Source organism: Symphodus melops, assembly GCF_947650265.1.
Source record: "Symphodus melops genome assembly, chromosome: 16".
Classification (NCBI taxonomy): Eukaryota; Metazoa; Chordata; class Actinopteri; order Labriformes; family Labridae; genus Symphodus; species Symphodus melops.
This window is the reverse complement of record NC_136706.1, coordinates 14,357,513-14,373,054: the sequence shown is the minus strand read 5'-3', so window position 1 is coordinate 14,373,054 and position 15,542 is coordinate 14,357,513. Positions and strand designations below refer to the sequence as shown.

The following is a 15,542-nucleotide window of genomic DNA, read 5'->3' as shown; positions in this document are numbered from 1 at the left end:
TCTAAGCTTGGTTTGGAGTCGATGACTGGAGAAAACAGGAGGGGAGGGTTTTTTTTTTGTCCACCACAATCCAACTTGTGATGTCACAAGTTAAGAATATTTTAAATGTCTCTCTGTGTGGTAAGACTTATGCAGATCACAAACAAATAACTGAATGGGTTTATTTCACATTTTTTGGGGTCTGTAGACACTCAGATTGCCCAAATCAAAAAACAATTTTCACAATATGTCTCTTTTAAGTATTGGACATATTGGGGGCGCCTGTAGCGCAGTGGCAGAGCAAGGGTCACCATGTATGGAGGCTATAGTCCTCATGCGGGCGGCCTGGGCTCAACCCCGGCCTGTGGCCATTTCCTGCATGTCAATCCCCTCTCTCTCTCCTGATTTCCGTCACTATCCACTCTCTCTCTCTCTCTCTCTCTCTCTCTCTCAAATAAAGGCAGAAAAGCCCGAAAAAATAATGGAAAAAAGTATTAGACATATTCACCTCTTGAGCTGAAAACAGTGCAAAATGACAAGTAAGTTTGTTGTAGATTCTTACAATTATGTTACATTCTTAAAGAACACAAGAACACATTCTGTGTTTTTTCATGCAGTCAAACTTGCTGAATGCAAGTCACAAATTAGACAGTTGCTTTTTAAACATTTTATTGTAAAAATATAGCATTTTATACACTACAAAAACATCAACACAAACATAATACACAATAGTCTCAAAGACGAACCAATAGTACAACAACTGCTAAGTATCATTAATGTGCTTTCAAAGAACCACAAAACAGTAAATCAGTTCTTTTAGCTTTATGTGTTAATGATAACATGATCATTGTTTTTGACTTGGGGAAGAACCTGTAACTGCATAACCAAGACCAACTGTGTGATGACCACATACATATACCTATTTTCACTTCCTGAGAAGTTAATTACACAGTTGTATAGATGGTTGGCCATTGGTAAGAAAAATATTTTTCCCACGTTCAACTTTTCATCACAAAACAACACTGGAGTCCTTGATACCATTTTGCCATATGCAAATAGTTCAGTCCTCACTAGTTAATGGAAACCCATTTCTAAAAAAGGAAGTTTGTCAATGGCACAACATACATTATTACAATGGTTCAATGCCTTATTGACTGAAACCATGGAAAGATGTCAAATTTGCTTACTATTATTACAAACATCTTGCAACCACTTTTGAAAGGAATAGTCTTGTGCCTTTGACTTTTCATTCACAGAGTTGCCTGGAACATGTGATTTAATTGAACCAAACTAATTCGGAATAACCTTAAATAATGCTCAAACAGCTTATTATAAACAATAACTGTAATAGTTGTCCTGACACCATGACCTTTTCTGCTTCTTTTCTGATACTTTTAAGGATACTGACACTGTGTTTTTCTTCATTGTGTCTTAAACTCGTTAAGATGTTATTGCAATCTTTTATGGACGTTATATCGTCACACATTTATTTTTTTGCTATCAACATCATGTATTGCTTGTGTACATTTGCAAAAATTCTTTCACACTTCCTTTCCAACTGTTTATAATTGGCAGAAATGTTTATTTCATGTAAAACAATATATTACCCAACTTGCAAGTCAATTTCACACAACAGAGTTGCTTTTGATATAAAATCAATGAGTTTTGCATTTGAATTTGACAAACAAAATCAGTTAAACACAAATTCATCCTGTAAATGTAGTCTCTGCTTGTTTGCCTGTTTTGCTCCCATACAAAGATGGCAAAGCTGGCTACCTTTGCAAGCAAAGAAATGATAATTGCTTTGCAAGAGATGTTTAGGAAAAATGGCATCATTGCAAAAGTGTTACAATAATATGATTTTTTACATTTTTAGGCTAACAACACCAAATCACAATGATAACAAACCGATACCTGTTTTCATAGTTTTCTACTTAGCAGAGATAATGCTCAATGCAACAAACACTCAAAAAATTTGGATCTTGACTTTGTTGACATCAAAGGCTAGTGCAATTGAATATTTATAAAATCACATCAAATGCTCACTGCCCTTAAGATATTATTCAACCCGGTACTTACATTCTCGGGGTGTATCACTGTGCCTTACACAACAAAACGGTGCTCTATATAACTGATGCTTAAGTTTTCCTTATATAACTTTGCTTTTTTTGAAAAATATTACCAATGCCTTGTGCTTTCTTAATTATTCTCTGGGAGGCATTGACAATAAGTGACAAAATCAGCATAAGGGTACATAGTTAATATAGTAAATGGTTAAGAAAAATATTTTTCACAAAAAATCAGCCACCTATTGACAGTTTTAGTCAGAGAGTGAAAAAAATCTCATAAAGTGCAAATTAAATTAGTTCCAACATACACATTGTCTGACATTCTTCTTATTGCCTATAGATATTGTTGGCAAAAAAAGGAAATAGAAAGATGGGGCAGAGTTGGGGCAAAGCATTTTGGTGGGAGAGGAAATAATGGTGCTTTAAAGAAGAGAGGCACTTTAAAGGTCAGAATATTCACCAATTTTTCATGCCCTATGTTCATTAGTTTTCATTTGAAATTCAGGTTGAAATGGGTGGTTATAAAAAACCTAATTCTTTAAAATTGCGTGAGGATAAATCACTCACATGTCATCTAATGCTTATGGTATTCATATGACTTAGGACTTTCATTTAAATCTTTCTTTGCAGTACACAACTGATACTACCAGAAATAATAGCTGCATCATGTCAATATAATATCAATATTGCATTCCCCAACTCACTTTAAAATCTGCTTAGGGATGGGTTACAAAGCATATCTGTTTGCACTTTGAACACAAGACCTATCTGAATTAAAAAGGTTTCCTGTTGCTTATAAAAGCAGGTAAACCACAAATATAAAGTATCTAAATGGCCCCTCTTTTTCACAATTAAACTACAATACAAACTGGCATGTAGTCTAACATACAAGCTGGAGCATGTCAAAATTGTTTACTGATAAACATATGCATGACTGAATATGTTTATCTTTGAAACAAAATTTCACTTTTTAGAACACCTTGACTTTAAAACACAAAATAATAATAAGGAATTACTGTTGGGATGATTCCTAATCTACATTTTTTCATGAAACGGGTCAAAGAGTAAGATTTGGATCATTGTCGGCAAGTATAAGAGCTTCTAACATTTAGGTTTTTTAATTTTACTCCTCTTGAGCACACATGAAGGTGTGCATGTTTTAAAAGTAGAATTGTTTTCTGAAAAAGTGAAATACCCCTTTAAACCCTTACATTCTTCTTATGTGCTTTTCTACACTTTTCATATCGTAAAGTGGCACCATCTATTATAAAACTCTCTTTACAATCTCACTTGGTCTCCACTCTTAAACCACAAAATCAGCAGTAAAGTTGTGTATATCCAAAAAAATGTAATCTTGCGCTGACAACATTTTTTGAAGGTTTGCAAGGACTATAAATATACTGTCAGAACTCCTGAACACAATGGTGAAAAGGGTTGAAGTTTTAGCAATAAAGCACTGAGTAGCAATGCATAACATACCATCCCAATGAGAAGTAAAGCAAGGGCTGACATCATCGTATACTTTTAAACCATATCAGAAGTTCATTTAACAATCCCTGTGAACACTTCCCTTTTGAGACAGCAAAGTATTTATCGCCGTCTCATTATGGGAGATAAAAATATTAGGTCTTGCAAAATTTTAAAAAAGACAATCACCAACTAAACAAGATGAATATTTGATCATTCTTCATACCTTTTGTAGCTTTCATATACACAGACAGAAGTGCTGGTTGCATTCACCTGACAGTGGCCCTGGTCTAGGTAGCAGGAATACTGTTTTAGAAAATTTGTCATGATTTACTAATGTGTACTACTCTGAGATACTTGATCAATGCTGACCTGTCTGCATGATGGTAGACAGGAACACTGCTCCCTGCTTTAAATATATAATACAATATATACATGAAAGACACGTAGACAAAGCTTCTTAGTAGTCAAAGAGAGAGTATTAAGATGGAACACAAACAGTTCACATCATTTATATTTTTTATAAAGAAGTTTTAATAAATAAATGATTATCAAGTTAACCAATATTGCCTTCTTTCTTTTAAGCAGTCCTTTAAGAGTGAGGCTTATGGTGGTGTGGCAGACATGGTGGAGAAAGACTCTGGTGAACTGAACACATTGCTGAGGGTTTTGTGTGATACCTGAAGGTTATTGGTTAAGTGAAGGCTCCATGAAAATCTGAGTGCACTCTTGTGTGAAGGCTGCATGGGATCGAAGAGATATTCCACTGGAATCCGAGCAAAGGTTTCTTTACAATATAAGCAAACGGACCCAGCAGAATCAGATTGACCATTTTCAGTTTATGCTGTAATTAAACACGAGAGTGACAAATATTCCATCGGGATTTACTTTTAACTTTCCATGCCTTTCTGATTGAGATTTCCAATTGCATTCAGGAAGTGCCTTTGAAGACTGTTTCATTTCAATTTGAGGGTCAGTGTCTGAGCCTGCATGAGGATCCATGAGAATCTGGATGAAGGATCAAAAAGTTCTGCTTGACTTTAAGTGACTTATTTCGAAATGTTACATTTCTGCTAGAACCTACATGAAATTTACCTGAAATCTGAGACAAAGTTCCCTTTAAACATGTGCAAAGTATCTATTGCATACGAAGCAATTTTAATTTTAATCTGATATCTGATAGCAAAGTGAGTCCTGTAGAACCCTATCTATCCTCTATCTACCCTATCCCTATCTCTGACTGAATACCCCTACATATCTTTAGAGCAAGGATGATGAAAAGTCTGATTAATCTTTTTAAGTTTCATTCAAAGGCTAGTTTAAAGAACCAAAATTAAAAAGCCAAAATAGCTTGAGGGAATATCAATAAAATAGACCAGTTTTTGTTGCATTGGAACCTATTGTTATGTGGAAGGCAATACATTCATGCAGAAGAAAAGTTATGGATTATACTGAAGCCTAGTCACACTTTTCATCTGAAGGGCAACGAGACCTTGTAAATAACTTATTTTTTTATCACGGCCTAATGAAAAATTGATCTGAAAAATAACGATAATCATAATGTATAGCAAAGCATAAGCAATACTAGCTGCTGTGTTGCTGGATTACAATTGAAGTCTTGTTGCATAAACTCCTGCCTGAGACACAAACACTCAATCCAGAGCACATCAGCATAGGAAAGCAAAAGCTAAAACTAATGGAGATTTTTTCCGTAGTTCATTATCAGATGTTAACTCAGTCTGTGGATGGCACTCAATTCTCCGACGGGTAATGGAAGTGTACTTTCAGACAAAAGACCCATAAAAAAGGTTGGTACTGGTTAGAGCCACTGGATTCGGATCCCCTGAGACAAGCTGAGTTGGGTTGCAGCCTGCTGTATGAAAACTTCCACATTTGTGATACTGTCTCAAAAAAGTGCTGTTTGGTCTCAAAACCAAATCTGGGGTCTTTGTATCATGTTTGATCTGTGAGAGTCCAAGCAGTGCAAGAAAGATCAGAATCTCAGAGTCACAAAAATTGAATAATTAAGATTAATGTTCTTCTCTTGGTTTTACTTCAGTGTAGCTGTTCATCTTGTTCCATTCGGTGTGGATCACTCAGCTATAGTGAATCGTTTGGTTCAAGTGCTGCAATGTCAAAAATCCACTTTGACAACACTAGCAAACTCCATATAAAAGCACCACAAAATGTGCTATCTCCAGATCCAAAAACACTGGGTCTCCTTTACCATAGAAAGTGCTACGCCGCTCTAGGTCCAACAGCAAATCTCAGTTTTTTCATCATACTAGGTCCAAAAATTGGGTTTGTTTTGAAGTATGTGTCTTTGTGTATAGGTTGCCTCTACATATGCATCAGATGTTTACAGCAGAGTTTATGTTGTTCATATGGACTCTCATCTCCTGAATGCTTGTGATAATTTTCTTCTGATGTCCAGCTAAGTTGACTCCCACTCTTCGTAAATCCCTGAAAAACAACAAACAACATGTTCTTATTTCTAGGGATCTTTATTTGATCTGCGAACACAAATAACTATTTTGTGATGTAAGTAATACATATTACTGTTTTAATACCTTCTGGAAATGATCTTTCTGGAAACATTTGGAAAACTACTATTTTTTTGTTTCAATATGTTGATACATATCACAGGTAAGCAACCAATCTAAAGCATCCATTAATGGTCTCCAAGTTATGATTTTACAATGTCAAACAGATGTTCTTTATGTAAGCTCTCAAGTTTATAAAAGATAAAAGTTATGACATTTTCACCTACTTGAAACATTAGAATAGATTCTGCAATCTCATGTTACTGAACATTAAGTGGCCATGAATATTGCTTCTGTTATTTGCCTGATATAATAAACAACTCTCATTTAATGTGTTTCCTCAAGTCTTAATTACTATCAAAGTTTAATTCATCTCATTCTGCTACATGTAAGTTTGCTGCTGGCCAGTCCACATTCTACTTGGTTACAAATTCAGAATGAAAATGGAAAACAGTAGGGTCTGTAGATTTTCCAGATTCCAGCAGAGAGATTTGGAGATTCATTTTGGAACTTTTTTTTATTTTTTTTTATTCTGTGCCTCTTTAAACTCTGTAGTACTTGAATGGTTGCAGAAATCTAACACATCATTTAGATATCAAGAAATAAGTAATTCGAATCTAAACAATTTGAAATGGAAGATTACTCAGAAGGCAACTGGTTTACATTTTTGTGCAGGAAGCAGACTTACTCGGATGTCATCTGAGCCACTGTTTCCAGTGAAGAGTATCCACCTTCCATGAAAAGCTCAGTGTAACGACCCATCTTTATGGAGTCAAGCCACTCCCCAATGGTCTGGTTCTGAGTACTGCAGTTCCCTTCTACACTGGCATGCTCCACTAACAGGTTGGAAACCCTGGTACATTTCAGAGGGTACAGTAGAAGAAAAGTAATTAAGATCTTGTCAAAACACAAGATCATCAAGAATTTTTCTGAAACTATCTACATTAATGATGACAGATTATCACATTTTATGCTTTATTTTAACCAGCCCCTTCTCACATCATTATACCACATTTCTTTTCTGACAGTTACCTGTGAAGCTTAAATAAGAATTATGCACAATTGAAGCTTATATTGTTGTCTACTTTTTGTCATTTAACTCAGTCTCTAAGCTAACGAATAAAGCTCTTCATGCTTTAAAAAACAAACGTTCTTGCTCGCTAAAAATATCCTCCTCGGTGTAGCACAAAAGTGACATGTGGAGCAATCACTTGCCCTGTTGGCATCCCATTCATCTGCCATATGTTATTGCATGGGCTGTTGGATTTGACATTCGATTACTTTAGGTGTGTTACCATTTGTGCATAACTGTGAACCAAAGGAGAAATAAATCTTACATTATTATTTATCTCTGCAAAGTAACTAAGATAATTTGTATGCTGCTTCAAAGCTCTCAGAACCTTATTACTAGTGCTAATTGAATGTTTAAATGACAGATAATCAAAATACATCCGGCTTGATACAATTCTGAAAATACTATACCGATAAGCAGATTAAAGAACAACTGGGCGACTTTTTTATTTCCAGTTTTGTTTTTCCTGTTTTTGTTGTCATGCAGGACTTATTGAGTAGATGCACCCAGATTATAGCAACCACAAAATACTTTAATAGCTATCTAATCTATTTAAGATTTAATATGAATTAAAATATCAATTAACATGGAATGCATGAATCAAAAAAGGTAGGTAAAAACTAACATCTTTTAAAAAAATACTAATAGTAATCTTTCACAATTTTACAATGGCAAGGTTTGACAATTAATAAAAAAAATACTAATTTGATATTCACATCTCCATTTCAGTGTAACAGATAACCTTGTTAAGCTAAAAGAATAAAAAAGAATACATAAAGAATAGAAAATGTGAACTAAGCTAGAGGTAAGCTCCGATAATAAATGTCTTTAAAATGAAGAACTTAACCTCATTTTGGGTTTACATTTAATGCATAAAAGGGATCCTTTGCATAGTCTTAGTTTTAAATGGTAACCAGCACAGCGCTTGTTTGGAGATCACCCTGAAGTACCAACACAGAAACTTGGTGATGTAACACTCTGGAAAGGGTATTGCCCCATTTACATCAAACTATATGTATAGTCAAATAAGTAACCAATGGAAATATACTGTAGTTTAATTTAGTATTTTTCTCCACATTATTACCAACAGTAGATTTGTATCAAATCGGTAGCAGATGTTTTCTATCCGACTTATTTGGTTTCGGTTTTAAATAATCTTCTTCAGACAAAAGGACCCACAGGTTTGAATGAATAGTGGAATCTATATGGTGACCAGTACATTCATTGTTTTTTTTTAATGCAAACCTTTTCCATAGTGGTACAACTAACTGTGGGTATACCACTGACTATCAATAAGTAGCTTATGACCCCACTTCAAAAAGTTTCAAACTGTCCCAGTAGAAAGGGCCCCACATTTAAAAAATAAAGTATTTTCATATAAATATGTTTTGTTATCTGAATTCATACCTGTGTGAGGAGTTGACAAGTTTTTTTAATGAGCTGGGGTTTCGAATGAGCTTGTCGAGTAGACAGACAATCTCATCAAACTTGGGCCGGCTACTGCGTTCTCGCTGCCAACAGTCCATCATCAGGTGGTACAGAGCCTCAGGGCAGTCCATAGGACCAGGCAACCTGTAGCTCTCCTCCACTGCTTTTATTACCTAAAGAAAAACAAGGAAACAATACTTTAGAATAAATAATAGGGTCTGCTTTAGAAGTTGAGAGATGTAGTGATATGGAGGTAAAGGGTTAGAGAGTAATGCACAGCTAAACCCAAGAATTGAGAAAATATTGGGTTACGAGCCAGTTAATAAAAACCTGCCTATAAAACTCAATCCTCCTTTCGAGAGAAAGTTGAATGAGAGCCCTCTCCAACATTTGGCTGAATATAAATTTAAGTAAGTGGAGATGTATCTGTAAGAAAAGAGTTCATAAAATTCTAATATTATATGAAAACATGCTTATCCCTTCACAAGTATGACTTCATAAGGTCATTAAGTGACAGAAATAACTTTATCCATCATTATCCCATCAGGTGTGCACCTTTAATGAACTGACTCATCCTGAGCGTTATACAATTTCATTAAAATGTTCAAGCCACTCGGATATGGTTTCAGTCAATGTAAATCACTGGGCGCTCGCATGGAGCCAGGTGGTGTGTCTGTAAGAAACTGTCCACGTCAGATGTTCTTAAATGGAATCAATTCATGTACTGGAAATATGTTAGGTGAAGACATGACCTCTTCACTCAGAGAAAATGCTGTTTGTCTGACCTCTCAATGCTCTTTGGGGATGAACATAGCAACACAGAATAAAAGCATTGTTTGCTCATTTGATTTGAAAATAAATGAACAAAAAACTTTTCAGAACTCAAAGACACGTTTGGATGGAAACGTTTAGTAAAAAACATAATACATAAACATGTTTCTCTGTTAGACCCTACAGTAGAACGCAGGCTGAATTCCTTAGCCTAGTTCTGCCAGAGCAAGACACTGGAGGGAATTGATTTGTTGAGTTCATGACAGCCTTAACTTGTGTCAAATTCACACAAAGGACTAACGTGATAGCACTCCAATACACATGAATGCGTGAAAGCTCACGTACACATGCACTAAAGCGTAAGATAGAAGCGCAGCATTAAATCACTGCTACATGCTGAGAGGGAGAAGAAATTCACATGCTGTAGCTGACTAGCAGGGAGGAAAGATCAGAGGATGAAAATGAGAGGCCAAGGTGGGAGAAAAAAAAGAGCAGGAGGTGAAGACGCAAGAAAGAATACAGACAGATATTGCATTTTTGAGAGACAAAAAAGAGAAAGAGAAAAAGAAGTGAGAAGCAGAAAAGCTAAACAGAGGAAGAGAGCTTGGAGAAAGAGAGTGTGAGAGCCTGCACTTTCTTGCGTAGATCAGAGAAAATCCAGCATAACGCTTTCAATTAAACATCAAACGTCTCTTCTGCCTTCTCCTCATCCTCCTCTCCTCTCTTCCCTCGCTCAAGACTTCTCTGAGACAGACAGCCTAATAACCAAAAGGAGGAGGGAAGGGGTCTGAAGCACGGAATGAAGAGGTCACTGGAGGGCTGCGTATGCATATGTTGCCTGTTTGTGTATTTCTGTGGGTGGGAAATGAATGCATGTGTGTGGTGTCTGAATCAAATGCTACATTCTCACTCTTGGTCATGTCACAGGATTGCTGTTCCCTTTATTTCAATGACACCTGGAACACACTGTAATGTAGGTGCTACCATTTCCTCCTTTGACTCGCATTTCTTCATCAACTCACTGATGAACAAGCACACAGTTCATTTCGGTATTTGCTAAGCAGAGCTTACTTGTTACAACTAGAATATCATTCAAAAGTTACACATTTGCAAGTGTTAAAGTTTTAGAGGGCTGTGGCTCAGCTGGGAAAGTCAGTCATCTCTCAACCGGAGCTGGATGGTTCAATTTCCTGCCGCTGCACCAATATGTCCAATGTGTCCTTGGGCAAAACACGTAACCCTGAATTGCTCCCACTGCTTCATTGGCGACGTATGCATGTTCTTTGAGTTGTGGAAAAACTCAAACATTGATTCAGAAGTGCAAAACGTAAATGTGCAGCCGATTTGCTTGCCATATTTTTGTCATAAGCATCCACAATTTGCATTCATTTGCATTGACCAAGCAACAATGCAGTAAGACTTTTCTAACAATTACAAGGTTATTTGGGTCTACTGAATTGCAGACCAAAAGAACCCTGCAAATTAAAGGTCCAAAATATAAAAATATGCATTTTTATTCCGGTTACATGACCTTTCGGTTGAAATAAAATACGGATTAACACAATTTTTAAGTAAGCGAGAAAGGTAGAAAAATGGGCAACAGCCCGTGAATCTAAGAGCTGCTCAACTTCAACATTTTCGACCAAAATAATTAGTCTAGCTAATGTTAATATACTGTAAGACTGTTCAGTTTATTATCGTACTTAACTGATACAGCTAACACTATTTATAACTAAAATTGTAGCTATAGAATCTAGCTTATTCACTTTTGATGTTGCTCTGTTTGTCTCTCTCTCCTTTTCCTTCTTAGTGTGTCTACCTCCATCCCACTTTCCAAGCCCAACACAGTTTTGGCAGACCACTGTTCAAAGTGAGTCTGATTTTGCTCAAGCTGGTGTCTGCCTGTTTTTCTTGCCACTGTAACTTTGTTATGGCTGTGCTCATTGAGCTTAATTTCTGGTCATTGTAGATAATATAACAACGAGTAAGGCATTTAATATATTAATGTTATATAATAAAACAAAGAATACACAATAATATTTGTTATGAATTGGTGCTATACAAATAAAGTTTGTTGATTGATGAACTAAGTAAACACAATCTGCTGCTAAAGATCATGCTCAACACAGCCACTAAATGTGAATAACATGTGAATGATATGCCAAACGATTTCATTGCACTTGCTCAGCCCGGATTTCTTCCCATCCACCCCGCTAAGGTTACAAAGATAATTGTTGAATAGTTTTAAACAATACATAATTAAACAATCGTAGCATGCACTTGCAAAATGCAAACAATTTCATAAAAATGCCACCAAAAACTTACATCTTGATTGGACATCTCCCAGTATGGTCTCTCTCCGTATGACATCACCTCCCAAATGACAATACCATAACTCCACACATCGCTGGCTGAGGTGAACTTCCTGTATGCAATTGCCTCTGGAGCTGTCCAGCGAATAGGAATCTTTCCGCCCTGGGATAACAAGGGAGGAAATTGCCCATATCATGCAAAGTTCTTGGTGTATTTAAATTAATTTTGGCTATATGTAATCCTTAGATTTAAATTTTTTGTTGATGAACCAAGAATCAAAAACAGGACTTCATTTTATTCCATTACTTTTTTGGCATTTAATTCAGAGGATGTGACAGTGCATGGAGAATAAAAGTCTGGAGAGATAGGGGGAATTACATCTGGCAAAGTGCAGAGGAACCCATGCTGTCCACTTTTCCTTTTTCCTTTTGAAAATTTCTCATAGAACTGTTGGGTGCCAGAGATTTCTCTATGCATTTCCATCATTTTCATTATACTGCTATTTTAACAAAGACAGAAAGTTCAAGTCAACTGCTGAGTTTCACAGGAAAGTCAGGTTTTAGCTGATGAGTGGTAAAATTAGCAGACTGCACAATTAAAAACCTGCTGCTGCCGTCTTTGAGTGTTTGCATGGATGGTCAATGTGTGCATTGGATATCACCAAGACATTTTCGTAAAATTTCCTCTTAATCCAAAGACTGATATGCAAAAATCTCTGCATGTACACACAGAAGTACACACAGGATTAAATATAAATGTCCTAAAACATGCTGTGGTAGGCTGTTTCAGATGAATGTGTTTTAAGTTAAGAATATCAGCAAAAACTTTTCTGGCACACAATCGTGCATTCTTACCCGTGTGGTGTATGCTGCCTCTGGGTCATCTTCAAGGACTCGGGACAGGCCAAAATCAGATACTTTACACACAAGGTTACTGTTGACCAGGATGTTACGAGCTGCAAGATCACGGTGCACATAGCCCATATCGGATAGGTATCTACAATGATCATAACACAGAGGGGGGATTATACCTAAATGTTGTGTACATGTGTTTAGTGAATGCATTGTGTGTGAATGTGTACTTGTGATTGTACCTCATGCCAGAAGCGATGCCACGCAGCATGCCAACCAGCTGAATAACAGTAAACTGTCCATCATTTTTCTGAAAAATAAACAAAAACAAACAAAAAACGTTAACTTGGTTCCAGTATGTTTCATTAAATCACTGTATACATTCCATCTGAATAATTAACAGATAGCATTAAATGTGAAACAATTTAAAATATACATTTTGGAATAACCCGATCAAACCCCCAGAATAAGAATGCAACAAACCAAGCACACCCAAATTCACTTTCAGTTATTCAGCAGAATCAATGCAATACTTCTTTACAGTGCCTTAATACATTTCCCTGATTCAGTTTTTGTTATTATTATTATTTTTTGAGAGAGAGAGAAAGTGGATAGAGAAGAAAATGTGTAGAGAGAGAGGGGAGTGACATGTGGGAAGGGACCTCAGGCTGGGGTCGAGCCTCCATACATGGTGACGCGAGCAGTGCCACTGCGCTACAGGCGGCCCCCTGATTCAGTATTTTGTATGTTCTTGTTCTGTCATGAAAACAGAGCAACCATATGGTTTGACATTAAAAACATTCTGTAAAAAAAAATAATTGATTGTATAATAACATCAATTATCGTAGTACAAAGCCAACACCATATATGTGTGTTAGTGGTTCATAGCGTTATTTGAGTTTGCTTCAAACACAGGTAAAATATCTAAATGGCCGTATGCACTAGTAAAGGAAAGCGTAACTTCTCAGATGCACAAGTTCTTACTCCTTTCGAATTTATTTGGTTAATGTCAGATCTTAAGCAAACCACTGGCTCTAGAAATCGGTCTTTGGTAACTCGGAAGCAGCAGTGTGACCTATTGCAGCCTAGGGGGATAATAAACCTGCACTAGCAGTTGAACATAGAATAAAACTGAAAATAATTTTAGATTTACTTCGTCATACATTTTGTGGCGTTTCCATAGACTAAAGCCGGGAAAGATTCCCAAATGAATGATCCCTAACGTTCTACTTTTTGGGACCCTCTTTTGGGGTGCACAAGACTATCGATCCGAAACCATCAACATTCCCATGTGATAGCGGCAAACACAACCTCCGTTGTGTTGTATCGATAGTTTTTTTTGTCCGTATTTCTCCTCGCAGCACACAGTCTTCTCTGAAACAAAGCTTGATTGAGTTTTGTAACAAAGAGCTGCATGCCGATGACAAAGAAGACAAATTGCTGGATGTCTTCCATCATTGGTTTTGTTGAAAGTTTAGCGTTTTTGTCCTTTGTTGATTTATTAGCGGATTAGCTGTTAGCAATTAGCTGCTATAATGTGATGCTATAACGTAGCTGACACAGCTATCAGCATCGGGCTTACATGCTGCCTACCAAATAGGGCACGGTTGGCTTTGGAAACACACAGGATCAGGCTTTACCAAACTGTACAGATCCATACAAGACTGCTTGGTGGAAACAGGGCTTTAGAGACTTAGACTTCTTTATTGTCATTAAAACTTGAACTTTACAGTGCACATAACAAAAACATTTTGTTGCATTGGCTGGTAGTGCAGGATAAAAAACAGTCTCATTTGCACATGTTTGTGTTCTATAGGTTTAACAAAATACAACAAAGAATTTGTTAAATAAAAAAATCTCTGGAATCTTTTTCATTCAGGTCACATCATTGACCGAAAACCCCATCTCTTCCATGTTTGTTTATATTTTTATCAATTGGTTGAGGTTACTTATCTTAATCATAATTTGATAAAAGTTTATGCTGCATAACTTTGCAAGTGGTCCATTATTGCCCTGCACCTAATTGTTATTAGTATGTAAGAAGAAAACAAGAAACATATTTCTTTGAGCTTACTACAAAGGGGTGTATGCCTTCATATGTAACTGATGAAAACAGAACATTTCAAAACATGACTGCTCACCCTCACTTATGAAAACCCTGTTAATTTCTTTGGATAACAGCTCTCACTTTAAGTTCAAATCTGAAGCTCATTTCGATCCAAAGACCAAACCATCCATCCACAGCAAAACATTCTACTTACATGTGATGGCGAGTCAAAAATGTGAGGTATGAGCCCTATGGTGCATTGCCCATAACTGTGACACTAAATCCAAAACTCAGTTTAGCCCCTGCTTCTCTCATGTCTGTGTCATTTATACCGACCTCAGTACACCAGTCATCCATGTAATTACTTCACAAGGTTTTTTTTCTCTGCTCCGCCTGCTGGTCCCCCAGCTCCTCTGCCATCCAGGATTACTCCCGAGGCACACAGACCAGTCATGTCAGCAGTTTCCAGTAACCATAAAGAAAATTTTCAATGACCTTCCTCTGTCTTTTGTCTCACAACGACAATTTTATTTCACACTGTCTAGGTGACAATTTCTTATTAAGGTAGAGGTCCTGGATTACATCTAAGACCTACCCTTCCAAACACTACCTTGTTATTGTCATTTCCAAGATATTTATGTAATAGCCTTTCTGAAATGTGCCCACAATTTCAAAATTGTATGACCTTATTTTCTCGTCATCTGTCCATTTACCATCTGCTGCAGAAATGTATCCATTTTTTTCATGCAGGATTTAGCCTTGTCTGCCAACTGAACATCTTGATATTGTAACTAGTGAACAGACTGAAGTGCTCTGGAGAGGGATCGCTTAATTTAGAGATTTGACAGCTAGTCCCTCAATTAAATTTCACCTTCTCTATTCATTATACTACACATTTTTGGGAAAGTGCAGACAATATTCATGCTCAGTATTTATGTTTATTCTTTTTTTTTTCGAGCAAAATGAAACACCTCACATTCTGGTGTGGTAAAAAGTGATTGG

The 15,542-nt window shown here is 36.5% G+C and overlaps 1 protein-coding gene across 2 annotated transcripts in view; it reads right to left on the bottom strand.

The window, feature by feature from the left end:
- Positions 1-638: 638 nt before the first annotated feature.
- Positions 639-15,542, bottom strand: part of epha5 (EPH receptor A5) — a 53,348-nt gene continuing 38,444 nt past the window's right edge. For both annotated transcript variants that reach the window (XM_079364005.1, XM_079364006.1), the window contains 6 exons: positions 12,736-12,803; positions 12,497-12,638; positions 11,655-11,804; positions 8,538-8,731; positions 6,747-6,911; positions 639-5,978 (listed from right to left, as the gene is read on the bottom strand). In XM_079364005.1, coding sequence (XP_079220131.1) covers positions 5,867-5,978; positions 6,747-6,911; positions 8,538-8,731; positions 11,655-11,804; positions 12,497-12,638; positions 12,736-12,803 — 831 coding nt within the window. In that variant the 3' untranslated portion in view covers positions 639-5,866. The remainder of the gene's footprint in view (positions 5,979-6,746; positions 6,912-8,537; positions 8,732-11,654; positions 11,805-12,496; positions 12,639-12,735; positions 12,804-15,542) is intronic.